The following is a 23469-nucleotide window of genomic DNA, read 5'->3' as shown; positions in this document are numbered from 1 at the left end:
GCCAAGATCGCTGGTGGGGGAACTGCACGTTTTGGGGCCACTCTGTGCAAAAACCATTGCACAGAGCAGGCAAGTATAACATTCCTGCTATTTAAAAAAAAAGTGACCTTTACAATTACTTCAATACATTATGTGACAGCCATGTAATGCTACCATTCACAGCTCTGGTTGTCCAGAGCATTAGGTTACATGTATATACTGTTTATTGTGTCTGTTTGGTAGGCCTTCAATATATGTGGTCCCCTGTCCCCCCCAGAAGACACCATCTATTACTAAGGAAAAGAAGGCCTGAAAGACTTATGCTGGGCTGTGACAGTCTGAATACTGTATATTGCAGTGTTTCTCAACCTTTTTTTTTTTTTTCAGTCAAGACACCTTTTAAAATACGGCACAGTTTCACCACATTCTAAAATGTAAAAAACAAAACTAACAGTTTTACATAATGCAGCATCATCCACATATGTAGGACACCCAGCATTAGAGGTGATTTATTCTTACAAGTAGTATTCCTTTGCACACTGGTACTGACTAGCATTCCATCATGGAAGAAGAGGGGTAAATATGGAGGAACAAGCCTGATGTCCTCATTATTATTAGCCAATGACATTATCAGTTGTTTAAATGCCAGTGGCAGGCTTGCACAGTGCCCAAGGTTGCAATGCTGCTCAATAAAAAACTGAGACTTTGTATAACAAAAATGCAGGCTTGATCCATTAGCAGGCTTGGCTTTAGGCATTTTGCCAAGGCACCCCCTAAAGAACTCAGAAGGCACCCTGGTTGAAAAAGGCTGGTATATGGATTTATTTTTTATGTATTCCAAAAAATTTACATTTTAGATATTTTACATAGTTGGTAAGGTTGAATAAAGACACTGTTCCATCCATATGTGCTCCAAGATGAATCACCTTTATTGATTTCTGCACAAGAAGTTGGTATGAAAGGAAAAGCATGACAAAATGAAAAAAGGAATGTGACAGATGGGAAGATAAAAAGAAAACAGCAGGACTGGATGGAGAGGATAGTTGTAAAGCCATTCTTCAAATATAAAGCACTGCCAAACTAACCCCAATTGTGTCCACCATGAAAACTGATTGCATGGTAGTCACACTGGACTACACTCTGGAAGTTATCAGAGCAGTGCTAGCATAAAATCCAAGCCAGAAATTGTTAGCTGATGGACATAACGTTGTCTATAAAGTAGTGCGCAACACAAGGAATTTGTACAAACTGTTTAATGTTGAATTGTAACAGTAGATACATTTATGACAATGGTTCAATTTAAGGAAAACTTATCACTGGAGAAATTAGGCAGTTGTCATTTGCTGACCTCACGATCTGAAAATGGTACCTGCATAGTAGTGGCATAGACTCTGGACTTCACATCTTTGTCTGACTTTTCTGATCTGTATACTGGCCATCAGTATATTTTACCAGGAAATTAGCATTTTTAAAAAAGGTCTCCGATAGTAGCCTCTCTTTAATAATAGGATTGCTGTAAAAAGTAACTCCACTTTTGTTGTGAAAAAAAATACAAAAAAAAACATTCCCCTCTGGGTGATGTACATTTCAAGGATTTTTAACAAACTTTGTTGCAGAGTCCTGCCTTTGTTATTCTGAAGTATGGGAGTTGTTTTATAAGTATCACTCAGCAGCTGCACTCAAAGGACTATAATGAGAACAATTGCATCCCTTTAGATGTGATTTCCTTTTGGGTGTATCTCAACAAAAATTACATTTTGTTGCGGGGGATGCATGAAATTTGACTTCTACCTTAGTGCAGAGTTCTGGGAAAATCAGTAAGCCAATCACACAAGCAGGAAATTATTTTTGTGGAGTGTTCTGTACACCATCTGTATACAGAACGCCTCAAGGTTGCCATATTGCATTGCATTTTACAGAAAACGACAGCACTGCAGATTGAAAATTAAAGGTAATTTTAAATAGCATTCAATCACAATGTGACTTGTATAGCCATTGTAAAAAAAAAAAAAAAAAATGTATTTGCAATATTTTTCCCCACAAAAGTGTCGTTGCCCTTTAAAGCCAATCACCTATCTGCATAGTGATAGGTTTAAAGCGGAACTAAACGCTCTAAAACTAAATATTCTACAGTTTTATTCCCAGAGCCTAGACAGGACTTGTCAAATACAAAGGATGAGTTTGCTTACCATGCAAAACACTTTCAGGCCCCAAAACCCCCCTGCCAGCCGATGCAGTTGCCATCTTGTATAAAATATTCTACTTCCTGTATAGTAGAAGTTGCCCACAGCTGCCATCACCCGTAAATGCCCATTAAGAAAAGTCTCACTTTTGATCAAATTGCCATAGTGCCAATACATCACGGGTTCGCTCCATGGCAAATAGCAAACAAAACAGAAGGGCATATCAGTGGATGCTCTTCAGAGGCTTCCTTCATGGTTATAGCGTTGCCACTATACAGAAACTCTAGGTGCGTTTTCAGAGGCTGAAGAATTAACATAAAATAAAAAAAGTAACATGAGGATGAGGCCTACATCAGGCTCATCCGAGTCCAACAGCGATGTAAGCATGCAATGTTTAGTCCACGTTCTAGCACTGGAAGGATGCTAAGAACACAACCTAATCTGCACATGCGCTACATTGGCTGAATTAGAAAAAAAAAAAAAAAAAAACTTGCAGAAAAGCCACAATATGTTATTTTTTATATGACGTAATGGGTGCTATACAGGACAGGCTCATATTGGCGAGTTTAGTTCCACTTTAAACATTACACCTCATAGCTACACTGCTTATCACAGACAGTTCTCCTCAAGACAGTAGTGTTATTCTTACTACATAGATGCACAGACTGACATTCTGCAATAAGCTTTGTGTATCTTTAAAAGTCTCTTTCCATAGGAAACATGTCAGCCGTAAAGAAATAACAGCGTCTTCTTGAAATGAACAGTCAGACATCTAGTGGACTGAATGACGAAACAGTCACTGGAGGCTGAAGTGAGATATTATGGGAAGGACAGGAGAGATCAGTGTTTCTCCAATGCTTTTGTTAATAACTCGTTTAGGCGTAACACCATGGGTCGGGGGTCGTCATTAAGTCCGGCTGCAATCATTGCGTTCTCGTAGATCTGTATGGAAGTAACAAAGATGGTTCAGAGCTTACAGAAGAAAGCACAATTTATGATTATAACAAACCAATTTACAAAGCTATAATAATCGTTATCTGCTACATTTTTGTTCTTTTAGCAAAGAACTGAAAGTAACAATTATAATGGAAAAAACACATGCATTATAGCTGATTGAATGGAGCCTACTGACATAGAAACCAAACACGTTCACCTTCAATACTTACATTAGAATGGGACCCAAGACTCCAATAAATGTCTGCTTCCATCTGCAGCTTCTCACGCAGGATTTTTGAAAAAAGGTCAGTTCAGCCTAAACAGATACTTAAAAGAAAAGCATGGCCAAATTTCTCTTCTGGGTCACAGAAGTGCACTTATTTCTGCACACCTGTGTCCCAGATTCAGCCACCCAGATGCCTGTCCAGCAGCTGGCTCAGCCTCTCAATGTGCTGCTGAGAACCTGAGCCAATCACCCCTGCTCTCTACACAGTCCGGCACTCCAGTGAGCACTGGGGGTGGTAGAACAGACAGCCAGTGACTGACAGTCACCACTCTCTGATAAGTGAAGAGCAACAACTGAGTGATCAAAGGTCATGTGATTGCTCAGTTTCCGGTCTTAAATCCAGCAGGGGACAGCTGAAGCATCAGACCAATGCTGCAGCCATGTAGGTGAGCATGTATATTTATTTTGGGATATCCCACAGATCTCCTTTAATTATTGAATAGAATTGCAGGGAAGAGATCTTTGCATCACAGCTGTAGCTGCTAAGCAGAGATAAACAGGGAAGATCATTTTCACAGCTGGATTCTTCTTTATTTTACCCAGAGGGCTGGCCACAACAGAAGTTAAACTCCATTAGTTAATCTGGTCATAGATTACAACAGATTACTGGTACAACCAGCCTGCCCACAGATGGATCAAAATGTGACCGGTTCAGCAGGAATTTTGATCCATCAATGCTGACTTTAGTCTCATACAAGCTGGATTTGCAGAATTGGTTTCAACCCAAGACAGAAATCGCTAGATGTATGGACATTTCTTAAAACCAGCCATACACAAGAAGTTCGGAGGATGAAAAGAGGGCCATATCCACATTCATTATGGTTACAAAACCCCAAATACTAGCAACTTTTCCTCCAGGCTTATACAATGTTTATAAACACATTTAGTGCACAAAACAGCCTAGTGCTCATGATGTTTGGCTTTATGCACATGGGCATTCTGGTGCCCAGGGATGTCCTGGATACAGCCTCCAATAGACATGAATGGGTGTAGGCAACTGTACGCAACTACTTGCATAAAGTGGCACATGTGCACAAACTTGATATGCAAATGAACACTACCTGCATGAAGCCTTGTCTTTATTTAACCTCTTGCCATAACGTAATGTGTGGGCAATAAAGCCCACTCTCTTTGCTGCTGCACATATGCATTTGTGGGCAGCCGAGGTTTTTGTGCTCTCCCAGCACAGAGAGTGAGCTGTTATAGTTCCCGTCTCCATGAAGGATCAGGAGCCAATGTTACAGAGCACTTGCCAACAATTGGTTTACCTACCTGATCCATAAGTAATTTTGCCAGATCCATATCTGTGTCTTTCAGCTGTCCTAACTTCTTAATTAAAGGATGCCTGAAAAACATTGACATAAAAAGTTTTAACATAGCTGGAGAGAGATATTACAGTGCTTACTATTAGCTTTTCATGTGCATTTTATGTTTTTCTTTATATTACAAAGAAGTCTTTATTGTACTTTGCCTTTTTTTGACAAATTCTCAATAAGGTACATAACAGACCAGTAACAAAAGTGGTGACACTTTGCAATCTGATAGGGAAACAGCCACATCTGTATAAAAAATAAAATGGCGGGCTGTTCACTGGGTATCAACCCGCAGACACTATGACCTGTGCTTAAAAAGGAGATGTATGGATCACACGAGTGCAGTTTGATTTGTGCTCCTGTGGGCCATTTTCAGCTGAGAGCGGGCTAAGGCTGGCGTCACAGAGCTGGTCCATGCTCTGAATAGTTCCCAAATATATGGACCGGCAGCTTGTCCAGTCTCTAAGCATGCTACTGGGGGGCTGAACTAGCTGCTGCCCCCCTTTCACAACCCGCTGGAAGGCTGAACCAGCTGCTCCCACCCCCTTTATAGCCCATCATGCCAATGAGCACTGGAGGAGCAGAGCAGGGAGCTTGTGATTGACAGTCACTGGCCCCTGCAGCCTGAAGACCGAGAGCTAAGTGAGCGGAGTTTGGACCCATGCTCCATCCACCGAGGGAAGTATAATTTAATTTTTTTGGGGAATCTTGAACTTCTCTTTTAATAGGGAGTGGGAATTGTTTACTCCAGGTTGTGAGGATATAATAAAGACAACAACTATGTACAAGTACTCGGTCGCTGCAACCAGCAGTCCCACAGATTATTATATTTAGTGGGGGCACCATCAAATAATTGTAAATGCGTTTTTTTAAAGGGTAGAGTTTGATTGACTTCAGTAATTCAGGCATGTAGTGTCGGGGGGAAGGGCATGCATACTATTACGGGCTATTTAAGACTATAATACCAGCATATAATCACATTTCTTTTCTCTCCCAACTGTTCTATTCAATATTGAGAACTCAAGAAGATGCCTGGTACTTTTGCATATGCATGTATGGGAGGAGTCCCTAGTGGTTGACATTTCTTGAACACACAACAAAACGAGGCCCTTACTGAGCAATTTTTTGGGGATTTTTTTACACCTTTTTACTGGGCAGACAAAACTAATTGCTGGGTGTTGTTTTGCGTAGTCATATTAAATTACCCTTTTAGTCTACGTTTCCACTATTGTGACCCAAAAGTCACGCAAATTAGAGTGCAACTTTGATCCAACCTTTCACTCTCCGGATCAAAGTTGCAGATTAGTCAAATAGATTGGAACTGGTGCCATTAAAATCAATAGGCTGACTTGTTATGCGACTTTATGTGTCCAATATCGCATGACAAGTCACAATAGTGGAAACATAGACAAAGTGTAGCCTGCTCAAATATAATAATGGGCCCATTCATACACATGCATAAAAATGACGACAGGAAAGTAGCTTCACTGCCCAAAAAACCTAAGCCACAAAGAAATCAACCTCATGGTTTATCACTACAAGTAATTGCTCACCCAGGGTTTATCTCCAGTGTAGGCTGCAAAAGCTGTGCTCGCTCCTCGTTCGTTTTAGCCAGTTGCTGAGTGCGCAGGAAATGTCGAGCAGCCCCCATCTCCAGTACAGTAATCATAGCTGGGTGGGTGTCAAGACGTGGGGTAACCTGCAAAGATGGAACACAGCTAGATTTAAAGAGGGATGGAATTGACTGGCTAAGTCTTTACTAAGTCTCTTACTAAGCTTTTATACTACACCTGCACAGCAGAATAAATGAGTAACTGCATACTTACATTGTTTTTGTCCAGGGCCCAAAACCCACTCTGTGCATTGCGTTTTTATGTTCTGCAGGTGGCCGAGGCCTTTTCTTTGGGTGTTCTACTTTCTTACAGAACATAAAAAGATACTGCAGGGTTGGCAAGCTTCCATCCCAAGTTTGCCCCTGTGCATGTGTGCATCTGTATGATTTTTGGGATATTACATGATAAGCTCCTTCTCTGTGCTAATGTGGATGGCTTAACCACTTCAAAATCAGGCCATTTTTGGCATTTCTTACATACATGTAAAAACCTGCATTTTTTTTTCTAGAAAATTATTTATTGTCCCCAAACTTTATATATTTTCTAAAAGAAAAAAAACAAGTAAAACTGTAGCACTAGCCTGTGTACTGCTAGAGAATAGAGGCGGCTTGACAACGGGCATATTGGCCTGGAAACGCATTGTTCCCCCCCCCCCCCCCCCCATCACAGGTGAGTGTGCTGGATGTCCCTGCTGCAGTGCTGCTGGCTTGTAGCTTTCCAGTGCGGCTGCTCTATCTTGTGTTCTCCGTTCCTGACGGCTGATCGTCATTCTCAGTCTCAGCAGTTAACATAGCATTGGGCAGTGTGTGGGTCGTTGCTCTTTCCACTTCGTCTCACTGGCATTGCTTTGACTTAGTGACAGCTGATGTGATGTGATGCTCCGCTACCACGCTGGATGGAGCACGATAAGATCATGGCTCCTGGTATAACCACTTCTCGATGAGGAGATTATATATATATATATGTCGGTTAAAGAGACCGTCACCTTGACCACCACTTTTTCTCACCTCTCCAGCGCTCACTTTCGTCTTTTATGGCTGCCATTTCAGAACAGCCAGTGCTATGTATGAGGGAGCATGTGACCTCCTCCCACAATGTAGTGTTCAGGCCTAGCAGCCAACTTTCAGGCCTAAGCACGGTCAAATGATGAGGGAGGTGATATGTCACTCCTTTAAATCCTGACTGGGTATGAGGATGGCAGATGCACCGAAGGAAAGAGCAGCAAGTGAGAGCTGGAGAGGTTGTTTGGTAAATATACTCCACTTAATTATTCTTTACCTTAATATTGGCCACTCGTATCCCCAAGCCATTCCTCATCCAAGCCATCAAATCTTCTGTTTCTTTCTCAGACAGTTTGTCAGAAGCTGAGGAACAAAAAAAAAAAGGAAAGAAAAGAAAAGAAAAAAAAAAAAGAGATATATGGTTAAATTAGGGCTAGGCAAATCTTTAAGTTCCCTTGCTTGGGCATGTAGGGATATACCTTCTGTGCTGTCCTCAAACTTTTCCTCCTTATAGTGATCCACCACAATGTCTGTCTCCACTGAAATTAGCTTTTTCTTATCAAACTCTCTCAAATGCAGAAGAGTCAGTTCATCAAACTGCTCAAAGCAGAACAAAACCTGGAAGAGACGCAATGAAGAGTGTAAAAGGGGCAATGACCAAGAAGGCATAGGAAACAAAACATACACAAAGTGAGAACTTCCAGGGACCTCACCTCTGTCTGTTTCTTCTTCATGGCTTCAAAGTAGGGACTGTGCTCAGCAAGGTGGCGGTTGGGAGAACACAGATAGTAGATGTTGCGGGTTCCTGCTTGCATACGGCTGCAGTAGTCAGTTAGGCTTGTCTGCTGGCCTGCGGGCAGAGCTGAGGACTCAAACCGCAGCAACCTGCCAATATCCTCCTGTAATAAATTGGAATACAAAAATGTTTATGAATGAATAGAATTATACTAGAGACTACCCATTGGTGGTACTGCTTAAAGCATTTATTTTGTTCAGGTTTATATAACCAGAGCTAGATAACAAGGCAACCTAGGCCAGAGCCTAGAACCTGGTGAATGTCCAGGGGGCCCAGCTACAACCTTCATGCTCCTGAAGTAACCTTACAACTTGCATAATTGGTCACAGCTGTCCCTTCGCAAGAGAGGATTCATTTGTAGGCAACTGTACTTCCTCAAGTTTCTGGGTGGAGATGCCCAAAACTGTTGTTCTTGGACATACCCATGTACCATTATCAAGGGAAAGAAATTCTATTCATTGTTAAAGCCAGCCATAGATGGAGCAATTTTCTTTCTTGCAACCATGGGTCAGCAATCATGGAGAATCTCGGAGCGTCAGCAATCATGGAGAATCTCGGAGCTATTGTGTTCGCCTGGCATGGGGGTGAGAGGAGCCATCCTGGCAGGGAGAACTCAAAGTGAATATTGCTAGTGACTATAGCTGCTTGCAATAATCCCAAACAAAATCCGACAGGCTGGTTGTAGCCAAGGTGATCGATTGATCAGCTTGGGTACATTCAGCCTGCCCATACATGGCTCGAATCTCGGCCATTCCCTGCTGAACTTGGATTTTGTACAATACATGAAGTGTGTGTGTATATATACACCTGAAAATCAAAATTAGAGAACAACCTACAATCTCCTAAATTTCAAGATCTAAACAGGAGTAAAAAAAGAGTTCCTTGAAGCTGAAAACACTGAAATAACGAAATGACCAGCCCAGAGTCCTGATCTAACCCAATAGAAAAGCTCTGGAAAATCCTTGGAGACAAAGTTATGGCCAAAAAAACCTACGAAAGTCACCAAATTGTGGAAGAGACTGTAAGAAGAGTGAAACAAAAATCACACAAGAGCAGTGTGAGAGACTAGTGATGTCCTGTGTAAAGTAGATTTGCTGAAGTCATTCCAAGCAAGGGCACCTAAAGCCCCTGCACCCCCCCCCCCCCCACTTCCTACTAATTGTCGTAACCTTCATAAATTTTAGTTGTAATCATTCTACTTGCTACAGTCATTTTTCTTGCTACAGGGTTTTCTATGCAGAGCTGCTCCGGAGTTTTTCACTCTCCAGTTTTAGAAAATCAACCCCAATATGTTTCAGAATCACAACATTTACAAACCACTTTGTAGCTGGAGGACCTAGCACATTGGATATAAAGACCTCTGGGAGTTATACTGAAGCCAAAGATCTATATGGAAACTATCTGAGAGAAAAATACCTACCTGAGGGGACCAATATCCACCTGCTAGGAATTGGGATAGAATCCCTGGACCCTTGTTTTTGCTGCTTGATTTGCTGTTTACCTTACAGCAGTAAGGTAAGGGGCCATTTTACCTAGTGTGCCGTGTATACTGGAGACACAGAAATTACAACACGATTGCTGGCACCTGTTTTTCTTTTTGAGAAGCACTGAACAAGTCACTGAGCACTTATTTCAGCTTATATATAGACTGTCTTATATACATATTTAATTTTTTCTTATTATTAAGAATATTTAATTTTTTTTTTTATTATTATTAAGAAGATTACGGAACTAATAATCACTGGCACTTTATTTAATTTCACTAAAGACTGTATTTTACCAACTTTTTGTAATCATGCACTATGAATTGCACGTTTTAATATAAGACATTTGCACTTTATGGAATATTTTTCCCCTTTTACTTAGAGTTACTTATGTTGATATATAAACACATGATTTCTGGAATTTAAGTTTTTAATACACTGGTTACTACCGTATTTGCCGGCGTATAAGACGACCCGGCATATAAGACGACCCCCTAAAAACCTGCACAGTTAAAATGTTTTGCCTGTACTCACCGTTTAAGACGACCCCCGATTCCGAGGCTTCCGACGCTTCATATCCCTCTTCTTCTTCGTTCTTGCTGGAGCCATTTCCTTCTTCCTTCTGGTGCTGGAGCCAATCACGGCGAGCAATGTATTCTATTAATGAATACAAAGCCTGCTGGGATTGGCGGAGGCTGTTACATCATCAGCCCGCGCCTCACTCTCAAAGCCAATCGGAGCAGGCTACTGTGTGTAGCCTGCTCGGATTGGCAGAGATTGCTGCTCCAATCCGAGCAGGCTCTGTATTCATTTGAATACATCGCTCACTGGGATTGGTTCAGTGGTATATACTGTATGTAGCCGAAGCTACATACAGTATTACCGGACAGCCAGAAGGCATCCCAGCAGCGGACCCGGCGTATAAGACGACCCCTCCTTTTTGCTCAGTTTTTTTAAGTGTAAAAGGTCGTCTTATACGCCGGCAAATACGGTATTTTTCATAGCACAAGGCACTTTAATTTTTATTTAAGATAGGCTAGTTGATTTATAGCTAGATTTTATTTCTTCCAGTATTAGGCTCTTTATATTTATATCTAGTTCAGGTAGCGCAACACCATCTGTTTGATTTTCACTTTTATTATCTGGGGGTTAGGGTTCATACCCCTGTCGGTAGTTTGCTGCAACCTATCCTTTTAAATAGCTTAGGCCCTTGACGACAGCGCGGGGATACCTTAACCCAAAATACCTTAACCCAACTTGCTACAGTCATTGCTTCTCTAATTTTGATCATTGTGTTTTCTACAAAGTAACATTTTTCTTTTTTTTCTTTTTTTAAGTCCCTTGGTTATTTTGAATAACACTGTTCTACTAGCTTCGTAAAGGCGCAAAAAAAAAAAAACATCAAATGTTGAGAAAAGAAGATTACATACATTATTTCTGAAAAAATCAAGTGCTCATAAACTGTTCTCTAATTTTGATCTCCAGCGTGTATGTGTGATCAGCGGCCAAGCTGATCTTCTCTATGAAAATGCTAGTTGCCTGGTTGTTATGCAGCTCCTCTGGCCCAATATGATCCAGTACAACTATTAGAAAAATCTGAGATAAGTCATACATCTTCTGTATGCTTATTCTGAATCCGAGACACAAAGTTGGCAGAGGTGTGCGTGACAGCCAAGTAATGCACATTTTTAAAGGTGAATAATCACAGACTCCATATTTCAAGTATGAGAGATGTGTTTAAGCAAGGACTGCCGACTGTATTATGGAATACACAGCTGAGCACTAAAAGGAACATTTACTACAGTGACAATGCTGATGTCATTCTGTGTAACTGAACTATAATCCTCACCTTAACATCTTGTTCTGCGGTGGTAACAATCCCTTCCCGTATAAACAGCCCATAATCCTCAAAGAATTTGTTGTATTTTTCAGGGTCCTTCTTACACTGGTCCAGGAAGAATTTGATAAGCCGTTTCTGTAGCACTTCACGCAGTTTTCTGACAGAAGCATTACATTAAAAAAAAATAATAATGAAATGCACTCACTAAAATGTAAATGTGTCACTGTCTATTATCTGTAATATGTAGCAAAGAAATAGTAAATGAAAGTTTATATACATCTGTGTCTAGAAGGAGAAGGGAGGATATAGAACATCCAGGGACTAGGGTAGACAAAACAGGGTCCCTAGAGGAAGCTATTAGTGATGAAAAAAATACCACAAAAAAAAAAAAGGTAAAAACAATTACAAACATAAATCTTCACATATCTCATTGTTCTCTTTCTAGGTAAGACCCGAAAAGCAATTCAGTGTAAGGGATGGTACTGAGAACAGAGGAGGAATCAACTGTATTTGGGCAAGTCATACATATTCTTACAGAGCTGTATTCCCAATCAATGAGAACAGAAACACCCTGGACACCATATCCAGTATACACCAGCATGCCTCAGCTTACCTAATGAGAGCACTCTCCTGCAACAGCTCCCGGCTCAGATTCAGAGGTATATCCTCACTGTCCACAACTCCTGCAAACAAGAAAGAAAGGACAACATATGATGAGGTACTGGCATGGCCTTAGATCATTCATTTTAAAACAAATATTCATAAAGTGCAACCAAAGACGCAAATACTTACCACTGTTTCAATGATCCAACTTCCATGAGCTCCCTCGCCCATTAAGATATCCTCTCCCTGGATTCCACTGGGCGGCATCTGTCTTGATTGGCCGGCACAGGACAACAAAACTCCTACACATGCATATGAGTTTATGTATCCGGGCACACCGGCACTGTGCCAAGAATGTACCCTAAGATGCATAGAAGACTGAACAGGCAAGAAGGTCGTTTCCTTGCAGAAGAGACATGGCATGTCTCTTCTACAATAGTCTACCAACGTGCAAGTTTTTTCTTTAAAATTTTAACCTCTTTAAAGGATCTGTATTTCTGATCATTCTCCTGAGATTTACCAAGCTCTAAGAAGCAGCATGAAGACCTGACACCAGGACATTGAAGAACCAGCAGACTGATCTACTCTCTCTTATCAGCATGCTCCTACCAGTCTGAGCTCTGCTGTGCAGGATATTCCAAGAGGTTGGCATTGAGTCAAATTCCCAATTTCTTTAGTGTTCTGCCTCCTTGGGTCTACATTCAACATCTTTATAAGCACAGTAGTTGCACACAACTGAGTAATACAAAAACAGCTCACCTCGTAGGAAGCGCAACCACTTGGGTAGAATGTCTGTGGCTTTGGTCTGGATGAGGACTTTTCTACTGTACAGAGCCACGCTGGATCCCAGCTCCCTACTCACATCAAACATTGAAGGTTTCTGTATGAACAAGGAAGAAAAATAATTACACAATGCCACACACAGCCACAATGGCAAGATCACATCCAAACTTATGGGACTGGCTCAAAGGACTGTATCCTTTTTAATAGTGGAAACAATTTTCTGCTTAACGTAGGATTTCCTTAGGGGCTGTGAAAAAAACTCACCATCTCTGGTACATAGAAAATGCTGCGTATGTTGAGAGGTGCGTCGGTTTTGTAGTGGAGCGTGTAGCGTGGCTTGTCATAAGCTTGGGCAATAAAACGGTAAAATTCCTCATGCTGAAACTCTCCAATCTCCTTAGGATCCATCATCCACAGAGCCTGAATGGAGTGGCAATGAAAAGCAGGGAAAGGGAAATGAATGTACAATTCAGAACTCTCTCAGAAATGTAGTGAAAGCTGAGATCTAATTGCTATGGGTTCTTGCATCATATCCAAACCTTCAGTCAGTTATGTTCCACCAATACAACTTTTGCAGAGCTACATCAACCTGGAAGTCACCAAACAGCCTTAACCATTAACTTCAAAATTAACTCAAACGACTATATTCTAACTTGCTACTTCTTGCATAAGGTAGTTGTATGTGTTTTCTTTTATTACTTTATTTTCATCTAGTAATCCTTCGTATATAACTCTTCATGTCCAAGGGTGGCTACACTCACTCTTGTATTAAAGAGGAAGTAAACCCAGACAACGAGCTGAGATTAGGAGCACTCTTTTAAAGGGAGTGCTCCTAATCTCAGCTTGGTACCTGTATAAAAGACACCTGTCCACGGAAGCAATCAGTCCGATTCCAATCTCTCCACCATGGCCAAGAGCTGTCCATGGATGTCGGGAGACCTACACACAAGCAGCTTGGTGAGAGGGTGATAACAGTTGGTGCGATAATTCGCGAATGAAAGAAGCACAAAATAACTGTCAATCTCCCTCACTCTGGGGCTCCATGCAAGATCTCCCTCGTGGAGTTTCAATGATGATGAGAACGGTGAGGAATCAGGCCAGAACTACACGGGAGAATCTTGTCAATGATCTCAAGGCAGCTGGGAACATAGTCACCAAGAAAACAATTGGCAACACTCTACGCCGTGAAGGAGTGAAATCCTGCAGCGTCCACGAGGTCCCCCTGCTTAAGAAAGCACATGTGCAGGCCAATCTGAAGTTTACTAATGAACATCTAAATGATTCAGAGGAGAACTAGGTGAAAGTGTTGTGTTCAGATGGGACCAAAATCAAGCTTTTTGGGATCAACTCAACTTGCCGTGTTCGGAGCAGGAGGAATGCTGCCTATGACCCCCAAGAACACCATTCCCACCATCAAACATGGAGGTAGAAACATTATGCTTTGGGGTTTTTTTTCTGCTAAGGGGACAGGACAACTTCACTGCATCAAAGCGACGATGGACTGGGCCATGCACCATTAAATCTTGGGTGGGAACCTCCTTCCTCAGCCAGGGCATTGAAAATGGGTCGTGGGTGGGAATTCCAGCATGACAATGACCCAAAACACACAGCCAAGGCAACAAAGGAGTGGCTCAAGAAGAATCACATTAAGGTCCTGGAGTGGCCTAGCCAGTTTCCAGGCCTTAATCCCATATATGTGGATGGAGCTGAAGGTTCGAGTTATCAAACCTAAGCCTCGAAAACCTTAATGACTTAGAGAGGATCTGACCTCTGATTGCCAACAAGGGTTTTGTATTAAGTAATGTTTTGCGAGGGGGTCAAATGCTTATTTCACTTATTAAAATGCAAATTAAATTTATGACTTTTTTTAAATACGTTTTTCTGGAGTTTTGTGTTGTTATTCTGTGTCTCACTGTTAAAATAAACCTTAACCTACCATTAAAATTATAGACTGATAATTTCTTTGTCAGTGAGCAAATGTACAAAATCAGCAGGGGATAAAATTCTTTTTTCCCTCACTGTAAAAAACAAAAAAAACCCCAAACAAACAACTCACTCTCATCTGTCCCCAACCGGCTCTAAGCCTGAGAACAAAGTGATCACATGACCATTGATCATACTCAGTCTGCTCTGAGCAGGTAGCGGTGACTGTTAGTGACAGCTCTATGCTTTGCCTCTGTAGCGTTCACTGGAGCACCAGGAATGAGAGGGGGTGGGAGCGGATGGCTCAGATTCTTAGCGGCATACTGAGCCAGAGGTCAATCAGGTATCTAGGTGGATCTTGACAAAATGGTTGGGATCCTTCCAGAGCATGGAGCAGCTCTGGGATATTGAGTTGAGAGCAGACTTTAGCCCACTGTTGGTTGATTCTGGGTTGTAGGAGAGGACAAGCAAGTGTCCTCCAGTGCCCAACAGAAGAATGGCCAAAACTTTGGCCCTACTTTTTTGTAGAGGGGATGGAAGGTCTGTGTTATGATTATTTGCATCCTACCTGTAAGGTATTAATCCTCTTTCCATTCAGGTAAAGGGGGAAGCTGACAAAGTTGCTGTATTTTGTTACCACCTCTGCAAAGAAACAAAATAAAAAAGTCAACTAATCTACACAAATCAGTAGTGCATTTCCTACAGAAAAAAATCTAAAAAGTCATTGATGTTTATCATTTATAATGTGATATGTTTTATACTTCATTTTACATGAAAGCCCAAACTTTTATAATTTTGGTACATAATTCTGCACAGGTTTCTAGATTTTGGAACTAGGCCAAAAGTCTATAAACATCTGTGTAGGCACTGGGCAGATGCTGACAAATAGTAAGAGTTAAAAAAACAACTGTGACATAATGGTAATCCAAAAAAAAAAAAAAATACATAGCAAAAGTGTATTGGACAGAAAAGAAAGATGAGATGATCACCAGGAACCTGATAAACTCACCTTTCACTCTGTCCTCAGTGGCAAACTCCTTACATTCGTCCTTCAGATGGATGATGACCTTCGTTCCTGGCCTCACTCCACTAGCCTCTGCCAGCTCAAACACCCCAGACCTGAGGATTAGGAAGCAAGCATGGAGAAATATAGCAAACCAACCTACTGTAGCATGACTGATATAGGTTCACTAGTCCCACTACCAATTCCTGATTACATTGAATGACCATCTTCCATACCACACTGCACTGGCAGACAGTGGCACCACTATTTCCCGGTTCAGCTTTGTAGCTTCCTGTGTGCCTTTCTACTTCCAGAATTTTTATTGGAAAATCAGCATAATCCCTTTTCTGATTCTCTGTCCAATGAGAAAACAGGCGATACAGGAAGCTGAAGCAGGAAACACAAGAGTCATCTTCCAGGCTGTGCAGGGTGAAAGAGTATGGGGATAACAAAACAGGCTAAACAGAATCTCGAATCCTTTGGTGGGTAAACCTGCTGACATATACTGCATGTACTTCAAATGTCTCTGCGACTTTAGCTGCTTGCTCAGAGCTCTGCTTTTAAAAAGGTATTGGATAACTGGCATGCTTTCTTCATACAAAATTAATAGAGAGGGGAAAAATATGACTAAATTAAAATTTACAATTATTATAATGATGCACGTATGCTAAACGTATACTAGTACTGTGGCACTATTCTCTCCACATTTAAAGCCGACACTAATAATACATGCGGGGGAACAAAAATGCAAGCTAAATCTGTCCTACCTCCTAAGACACTAAGCTAAAGCTGAGCTCTCCCACACTGCAGAGATATACAGAACAAAAACGAGAACGAGCAATGGCCATCTATTTTTCTGTGCAACCTCCTAGACGCCAATACCTAGAGGTCTGCGGTGTCCCCCATGAACACTTACAAAAATAAAAAACTTCTGTCCAAAAGATTTACAGAACAAGCCAAAATCAAACCATTTTCATCCAACATCTGAAAATCCAGCAAGTGTAAGCCCATAAAAAGCTACATCAAGCACATCTATACAGACATAAACAACAAGGGCTACATCTCCTGAAAACTGTGCTGATCATAAGGGAAGAGGGTATGGGAGGGGTGGAGGGATGGGGTGAATTCCATTCATGGAATGGTTAAACATCCTTCACTTACCCATCAGATGTCCAGCAATACCCAGCACTTCCAGGCTCTGAAGACTGTGAGTAAACGACAACCTTATCTGCAACCATAAATGCGGAATAGAAACCAACACCAAACTGGCCAATAATCTTTCCAGAACTCTCAGCCTGATTCTGCAGAGCCTCCAAAAAGGCCTAAAAGAGAAAGTAGTGCAGTACAGCAAACATAATGTACACACTGTGTTATAAACATCAACATACGGATGCATATTTTCTATATCAGCTGAGCTCCTACCTTAGATCCAGAACGAGCGATAGTCCCAAGGTTGGAGACCAGCTCCTCCTGTGTCATCCCCACTCCAGTGTCCTGCAGAACAAGGTCAGATATATATATTAAATTCATTTTCACCAGAGACACAAGGTGGAAACGAAACAGGTTATTTCATTCTCAAGTGTACCATCCCAGAATTAAATTACTTTACTGTATTGATTATTAAAAAATAAATAAAAATAATGATGAACACTATTTTTTAACTAATCAATACAATAAAATAGTATTTTTTTTATTGATTTATGACTCTGTGATCGAAGGTTAAAAATGTTCCTATGGGGTACATTTAAAGTCCAGTGATCCCCCCCCCCAGGAGAGGTGCCAGGCCTATTTTTTTTGCCTAATGTCTATCCTACTAAGTGTATGGCTTATAGCTGCTGTGTACGCGAACATTCTAGGAAAGCTTCATACAATCAACACACCCCTTTACCAAGAGTGGGAAGAAGACTACTAGCTGAAATTCAAAGATATTTACCACCAAGACAGTGGACTGACATAAACAACAAAATGCATCTTCACCACTACCATCTAGTATGGTGCTACATTTCCGTTACTCAATTCCTTGTACCTGGATAGTGATGATCCCCTTATCACTGTCTGTCTGTAGGTGAATCTCCATCTCTGACAAGCCATTCCCTTGGGAAAGAAGCTTGTGACGGAGTTTTTCAAGAGCATCACTGGCATTTGAGATCAGTTCCCGGATGAAGACCTGCCATTGGAAAAACCATAAAGTCATAAACAAACATCGATTTTAATTACATCTTTATTCAAATTGCTAGTTCCAGAGACCTCTGTCATCAATTTCAACGTAATGACCGTCATATGAGGCCCTCTATTGTAAAGGTTTTTTTTTTTTAGCACCTATCTACTTTTTCCCCTTTACCTGTTGCTAGATCAAGTTGGAAGAGAAGGACGGGCTGCTCCTGTCTGCTTTTATTGCAAGTCAGGGATTGATTTACTAAAAGATTAATAGTCACTACTTTCACTATCCCTGTAGTGGTCTGATGCTATTGGCTACCACTGGTGAAAGTCTTTCCTGCACATAAGCAGGTCTACCACATACAATTAGGATAACTGCAAAGCTGTTTCTACAGCTTTTCTGTGAAAATCACCTGAACAGCAAAGAAATTAGATAATACAGGCTACCAGAGTAAAGCCCCGTATACACGAGCCGAATGTCAGGAGATATCAGCCAGTTCACAAAAAAACACCCGGCTCCCGATCAGCGCTCTCAGCCAATGGCGGAGAGCATGGACCGGAGTCCTCCTGTTAGAACACAGAGCTCAACCGGGGAGATCGCTATATCTAACTTCACATAGTTAGTACAGCAGCTCTCATTGGAGCGGACAGTTTTTTAAGCCTAGTACAGATGGGCCAAAATGTGAGATGGACAGTACAACAGAAGCCGGCTGTCTTCTGATGAAGGGACACGAGCCGATCTGCTTCCAATCAGCACTCACGGCCAATGGCAGTCCCCCGTCAGAACACAATAGCACAGCAGGGTAGATCACTGTACTAACATCAAATAGGATAAGTTAGTACAGAGGCTAGTCTTGAGCTGTCAGTATTTTTTCGTTCAGCCCGCTGAGTTAAAAAAAAAAAAAAAATTGTAGTGTGTGCCAGGATTTAGGGTTGTCTTGCTTATTTAGTTATATGCATTGTGCTGGATTTTCTGATCAGAAATAGTGAGTTATGTATGCACCATGTATCAAATGCTATTAAATATTTTAGGCAAATAATAGCAAAACAATATAAAAAGAACATTTGCAAGAAAATTTGCATACTTAATTTATGAATCTGACCAATAACCATTATACTTTCCTTTAACCCCTTAATGACCAAGGACACCAACCTACACCCTTTGTGGCATCCCCTCCCTAGAACATAGATCTACAGTCTTGAAATTAAGTGATGGGTGGAGGCTGATCTCCACTGGGGCACCTATAAATCAGCAGGGGATTGTACCCTGTCCCACCTTACCCAAAACGTAAGTATCTGTTTTGGGTGATATTGCCCTTTAATGTACATAAGTAGAGTCAAAAAGTAATACCTCTTTTTCAGAGTATAAAGAACGTGCAACAATGTCCAACAGTTTCTTAGTTTCAGCCTGAAACTCGTGTTTAGAGGCAGAACCTAAAATAGAGTAGAAAAAAAAAGTTTTTTTTAACCAATGGCAACAACCCTACTAGAGTAAACAGCACCAATACATCAACAACTATGAGGTTGCCCTGAAAGGTTAGGCAAATAACTGAATCAACAAGAAGAAAACACTTATTTCTTTTACTCCTCACCCTGTCTAAAACTACTGTGCCAAGGAGGAGAGGAAGGCCCGGGACAGCTTAATCTCTCCTGCACATCAATGGATCAAGAGGAGAATTGGCAGGGGGCTGGGGGAGCAGCATACAATGCATGAAGGTAAAAAACCTTCAGCCTTTACAACCACTTTAATAAATTATTTATGGCCCCTTTCTCCGGTACTAAATGTAAGTTACAGTCGTTAATACGTTCATTACTAAAGTGCTGTAATATTTTTTTGGAAATTAAATAGGTGCTGCCTTACGTAAAGGCATAAGGCTTTTTTTTATCTTAATGCATTCTGTGCATTAAGATAAAAAGTCTTCTGTGTGCAGCAGACCCCCTAACACTTACCTGAGGTCCCTCTCTGTCCAGTGATGTCCACGAGTGTCTCAGTCGTCTGAAATTCTCCTTCCCGATTGGCCGCTGCGTCTCAGCCAATCAGGGGAGAGAGGGGGTAGGGCCGGGCCTTCTTGTCTGAATGGACACAGGGAGCAGTGACTCGGCTCGGGTGCCTCCACAGCAAGCTGCTTGATGTGGGGGCACTGAACAGGAGGAGGTCAGGATCACAGAAGAAGGACCCGAGAAGAGGAGGATCAGGGCAGCTCTGTGAAAATCCACTGCAAAAGAGCAGGGAAGTATAACACGTTTGTTATTTTTATAGGGAACAAAACTAAGCAATTACTTATTTAAAAGTCTAAAGTGACTCAATCAATGGCTTCTTGCAGTAAATGAATCATTTTATGTAATATTCTGACAGAACTTTATTCTAAAAAGTACAAAATCACTATAACTAAAAGCAAACACATGGCCTCAGACATGCCTGAATTGGTGTCTATTATTGCATTTGAATACACAGTTTCTCCCAATCCCTTTCCTTTGCTGGTGATCAGTCCTTGTTAGTCTTATTAGTTCTAAATGATTGGTGAAAAAAAGCTCATGGTTACATATGAATTGCTTCAAATGGGTGTTCTCTAAGCCCTTGTACACACGGTCGAACATTCCGACAACCAAATCCGACGGATTTTGTCCAAAACTGGTGTTGCATACACACGGTCGGACAAAGTTGTCGGAAAATCCGATCGTTCAGAACGTGATGATGTTATTTCGTTACGAGGGGACTATGTTGAGGCTAGTAGCCAATAGCTTTGGTCTAGGAATTTGATCTGAGCATGCGTGGCACTTTGTCCGATCGGAATTCTCTACAAACGATCGGACAAAGTCTGTTCGGATCATGTCGGAAAATTTTACAGCCCAGCTCTAAAACTTTGTCGGTCGGATATTCCGACGGAAACAGTCCGATGGAGCCCACACACGGTCGGATTATCCGACAACACGGACCGATCGGACATTTTCCGTCGGAATGTCCAGCCGTGTGTACAAGGGCTAACACCTTCCAAAGTGAAGAAACCCACGCATACCATACCCTTTTGCTAACCAACAGCTCTTCTGTACTTACTTGAAAGCAAAAAGATTGTAAAGAACAAGCCTAGACCTTCTCCCATGACAGCACTGGCCTATGCTATGCCGGGAGGTGTAGTTCACTGGAATGAATCTATGTCACCAGCCTACAATGTAGGGCTGGCAGTGCTATAGTCCCTGGTTAAACACTTAACCGGTTAAAAGAGATAATGGGTGGGAGGGTGGAATAAAGAAGAGGCTCAAACGATTTTTTTTTTGCGGGGGGAATCATATCAGATTAATGGAGAGTGTATGTGTGTGGGGAAGTGAAGGAAAGAAAAGGGAGGAGGCTAAAACATTTTTTTGCCATTCCATGTGTTTTAAAGCCAAACTCAAGCAGGAGGCAAGGCGTGGGTGGAATTATGGATGGGCTGTGACAAAGAGCTTAGTTTACTCAGTTTCCTCTCACATTTGCATGACTGTCAATCAAGTCATGCAGATGTGAATTGGCTGAAAAGACTGGGACTGGGGGTCTCATGAGCGGTCATTCAACCCATTGCTGCTCTGCATCTGCTGTCAGGTCGTTTCTTCATAATACTGGTTCTAATATAGATCTGTGATGTCCCTGTTTTTTGTCACTGGTGTGGTGCTCAAAACACATTTGGCTGTTTTTAGAACAACAATTAAAATATTCTTGCTGTGTCAGTTCGTACTACATAGACTTGCTGGAAGGCCTACAGCGATTCCGACAACTTCCTGCCATTAGTTTCCCATTGAATTAGATATACCTTTCTTAATCCTGCTTGACCATTTTTGGACGCTTACGGGAACTGGATCCTCCCTGGAGGTTGTTTTATTTCTCTCAGTGCAGGGATTGTTCCCGCTCCCCCTGGTTATTCTTTTTTCTTTACCCTCCTTTTTGTTTTCGACTATATCGTTTGCTAGCTGGTCATTTATGTTAATTGGTTGACTGTTTTTTTAAATATAGCAGCTAAGCTGCATATTTGTTTTCCCTTTGGTTAAATTTAGTTGAGCTTTGTTTGCTAATTGTGCTATTGGTGTACCCCACATAAGAACATTTGTGGTTATTATAATACTACACAGAAAAGCTTGTGTTTTCCGTACTTTACTTGCAGGTACATTTGAGTTTCTCATTGTTTATTGCTGTATTTGTTCTCCCTAGCATTTAGCTGGATTTTATTGTAAATGTGTACACGGTTTTAATACTACGGAATGTTACTCGATTTTTTGTAATAATCTGAATAGTTATTGGACCTCAAATTATCTTGGACTTTTTTTTATCTGATGTTGGTCTGCAATTCTTTATTGTATTTCTATGTTTTGAGTAATTGTTGAGTGCCCACTGAGGGAAGCTTTGCTGTGTGGGAGCCACCTCGCCAGAGCTGTTGAGGTTGTTTGAACTTTTCCTTTATCTGACTACACTAGCAAGTCTAAAAGTTCCCAGCGCCTCCGAGTATGCTGTGATGGAGTCCATTCAACTTATACAGGAATGGATGGGTGTGAGCGACTGATCACCTCAGCAGCCTGTCACTCCCCATTGTAAAGAGAGGAAACATATTAATGTCACTGCAGATAGGCATGAACTACACAGAGGCAGTTACATGGCCTGTGGACCTAGACACAGCAGTGGCGCCATTGGCTCCCGCTGTTGTCAAAGTTAGCTAACTAATCACAGAAGAAATTGTGCAGGGCCAGGTCGGGGCTCCGTGTCGGAATGGACACAGGGAGCCATGACTTGGGTGCCCTCATAACAAGCTGCTTGCTGTGGGAGCACTAAATAGGAGGGAGGGGCCAAGAGAGCCAAAGAGGTACCCGAGGAGGATCTGGGCTGCTCTACACAAAACCACTGCAACAGAGTAGGTAAGTATAACATGTTTATTATTTTTATAGGAAAAAAATTGTGCCTTTTCAATCGCTTGAACAAACATTGTGCCTTTTCAATCGCTTTAAGCTTTGTGTCTAGAGGATTGTGTTTATTGAACACCTTTCTAATTCATAGCATTTCTGTGCAGTAGATATCAGACTGTTCTTCCTTCAGATACCCGATAAACACTATATTTTGTAAATTTAGTTAGTTAGCTATACAAGAGATAGGGCTTGTTACCTTGCACACTCTCAGTGTCAGAAATGATTGTATGTATAGGTGGTTCCTCCTCCTTGCTCTCTGCAGTCTGTGTGCTGTATCTTCGGAAGGCTGTGGCACTGAGGGAGCAAAGACTGTTTCTGGAAGAGGACAATGAATGCCAGGTAGATGGATGGCATCTGTGGATATAGCCTAGGGGAAAAACAAGCAGTCACTCATTTTAATTCATGCACAAAATGGATATTCATTATGTTAAATGTTACTTTGTTAACTCCTTGCCATTTCAATACTTTATTAAATTGTATGTTAAATACATCTCAACAATACATGCCCATTTCCCCATGTTTTGCCTCTTAAAAAAAAAAAAAAAAGTGATACCTGTACAGAAAAATACCCGTTGAGTGTGATTTAACTGTACTTCTATCTCAGTCTGATTCATGGTTTCTGACAGAGACAGACTATTCACCA

General features: G+C 41.4%; 1 protein-coding gene across 1 annotated transcript in view; it reads right to left on the bottom strand.

Annotated features, from left to right (window-relative positions):
- Positions 1-1217: 1217 nt before the first annotated feature.
- TRAP1 (TNF receptor associated protein 1) overlaps positions 1218-23469 on the bottom strand; it is a 29586-nt gene continuing 7334 nt past the window's right edge. Inside the window, exons 2-18 of the mRNA XM_077449268.1 lie at positions 23023-23193; positions 19252-19334; positions 17770-17910; positions 17166-17237; positions 16905-17065; positions 15750-15859; positions 15309-15382; positions 13082-13237; positions 12794-12914; positions 12045-12114; positions 11441-11588; positions 8025-8210; positions 7791-7929; positions 7589-7674; positions 6251-6396; positions 4657-4729; positions 1218-3104 (exon numbers count right to left, since the gene is read on the bottom strand). Of these exons, the coding sequence (XP_077305394.1) occupies positions 3003-3104; positions 4657-4729; positions 6251-6396; positions 7589-7674; positions 7791-7929; positions 8025-8210; positions 11441-11588; positions 12045-12114; positions 12794-12914; positions 13082-13237; positions 15309-15382; positions 15750-15859; positions 16905-17065; positions 17166-17237; positions 17770-17910; positions 19252-19334; positions 23023-23193 (2039 nt within the window). The 3' untranslated portion in view covers positions 1218-3002. The remainder of the gene's footprint in view (positions 3105-4656; positions 4730-6250; positions 6397-7588; positions 7675-7790; positions 7930-8024; positions 8211-11440; positions 11589-12044; positions 12115-12793; positions 12915-13081; positions 13238-15308; positions 15383-15749; positions 15860-16904; positions 17066-17165; positions 17238-17769; positions 17911-19251; positions 19335-23022; positions 23194-23469) is intronic.

Source organism: Lithobates pipiens, unplaced genomic scaffold, assembly GCF_037356315.1.
Source record: "Lithobates pipiens isolate NorthernLeopardFrog02 unplaced genomic scaffold, aLitPip1_a1.2 Scaffold_22, whole genome shotgun sequence".
NCBI lineage: Eukaryota > Metazoa > Chordata > Amphibia > Anura > Ranidae > Lithobates > Lithobates pipiens.
Note: the sequence above shows the minus strand (reverse complement) of the source record. Positions and strands in the feature narration are given on the sequence as shown.